The following is a 1583-nucleotide window of genomic DNA, read 5'->3' as shown; positions in this document are numbered from 1 at the left end:
CCATACTTCCATCACACATCAGGGCCTTAATTATGTATTGAAATATGTTTTGAGTGATGACTAACTAATTCATTCTGTTTGACTGCTGTGGGGTGGCTGAAATCACACGCACACACGCACACACGCACGCACACACACACACACACACACACACACATTACATCTCTCTTTATGTTATTATGGAGCGTGTTTAGAGGCCAAAACACTTAGCAACCAAGCCTCATTAATTTCCAGGGCTTTGATTGGTTGAGTCTGACCTCTGTGGGAATGCAGGGGGCCGGACCAGGAACCAGAGAGCTGGAGATGTTCTAATTAGTCCAACAGAAGTTCTGGAACACAACGCCTCGGGGCTGACATCTAAGATCCCCGACTTCATTACATTACATTTACATTTAAGTCATTTAGCAGACGCTCTTATCCAGAGCGACCCTCTCCTCTCCACCCTCACCGTCCCCTCTCACCATCTCTCCCTCTCCACCCCCTCTCCTATCCTCCCTCACCACCCCTCTCCTATCCACCCTCACCGTCCCCTCTCCTATCCTCCCTCACCACCCCTCTCCTATCCACCCTCACCGTCCCCTCTCCTATCCACCCTCACCGTCCTCTCTCTCCTCTCCACCCTCACCGTCCCCTCTCCTATCCACCCTCACCACCCCTCTCCTATCCACCCTCACCGTCCTCTCTCTCCTCTCCACCCTCACCGTCCCCCTCTCCACCCTCACCGTCCCCCTCTCCTCTCCACCCTCACTGTCCCTCCTATCTCCCTCATCCACCCCTCTCCTATCCACCCTCGTCCTATCCATCCTCACCGTCCCCTCTCCTATCCACCCTCACCGTCCCCTCTCCTATCCACCCTCACCGTCCCCCTCTCCTATCCACCCTCACCCTCTCTCCTCTCCACCCTCACCGTCCCCTCTCCTATCCACCCTCACCGTCCCTCTCCTATCCACCCTCACCGTCCCCTCTCCTCTCCACCCTCACCGTCCCCTCTCCTATCCACCCTCACCGTCCCCTCTCCTCTCCACCCTCACCGTCCCCTCTCTCTCCTCTCCACCCTCACCGTCCCCTCTCCTCTCCACCCTCACCGTCCCTCTCTCCTCCCTCCACCCTCACCGTCCCCTCTCCTATCCACCCTCACCGTCCCCTCTCCTATCCACCCTCACCGTCCCCTCTCCTATCCACCCTCACCCCCCTCTCCTATCCACCCTCACCCTCTCCTATCCACCCTCACCGTCCTATCCCCCTCTCCTCTCCTCTCCACCCTCACCGTCCTCTCTCTCCTATCCACCCTCACCGTCCTCTCTCCTATCCACCCTCACCGCCCCCTCTCCTATCCACCCTCACTGTCCCCTCTCCTCTCCACCCTCACCTCTCCTATCCACCCTCACCGTCCCCTCTCCTATCCACCCTCACCGTCCCCTCTCCTCTCCTCTCCACCCTCACCGTCCTCTCTCCTATCCACCCTCACCGTCCCCTCTCCTATCCACCCTCACTGTCCCCTCTCCTATCCACCCTCACCGTCCCCTCTCCTATCCACCCTCACCGTCCCCTCTCCTATCCACCCTCACCGTCCCCTCTCCTCT

The 1583-nt window shown here is 58.7% G+C and overlaps 1 protein-coding gene across 1 annotated transcript in view; it reads right to left on the bottom strand.

Annotated features, from left to right (window-relative positions):
• grip1 (glutamate receptor interacting protein 1) overlaps positions 1–803 on the bottom strand; it is a 36420-nt gene extending 35617 nt beyond the window's left edge. The window contains exon 1 of the mRNA XM_065022083.1: positions 702–803. Coding sequence (XP_064878155.1) covers positions 702–803 — 102 coding nt within the window. The remainder of the gene's footprint in view (positions 1–701) is intronic.
• Positions 804–1583: the final 780 nt, after the last annotated feature.

This window comes from Oncorhynchus nerka, linkage group LG8, assembly GCF_034236695.1.
Source record: "Oncorhynchus nerka isolate Pitt River linkage group LG8, Oner_Uvic_2.0, whole genome shotgun sequence".
NCBI lineage: Eukaryota > Metazoa > Chordata > Actinopteri > Salmoniformes > Salmonidae > Oncorhynchus > Oncorhynchus nerka.
Note: the sequence above shows the minus strand (reverse complement) of the source record. Positions and strands in the feature narration are given on the sequence as shown.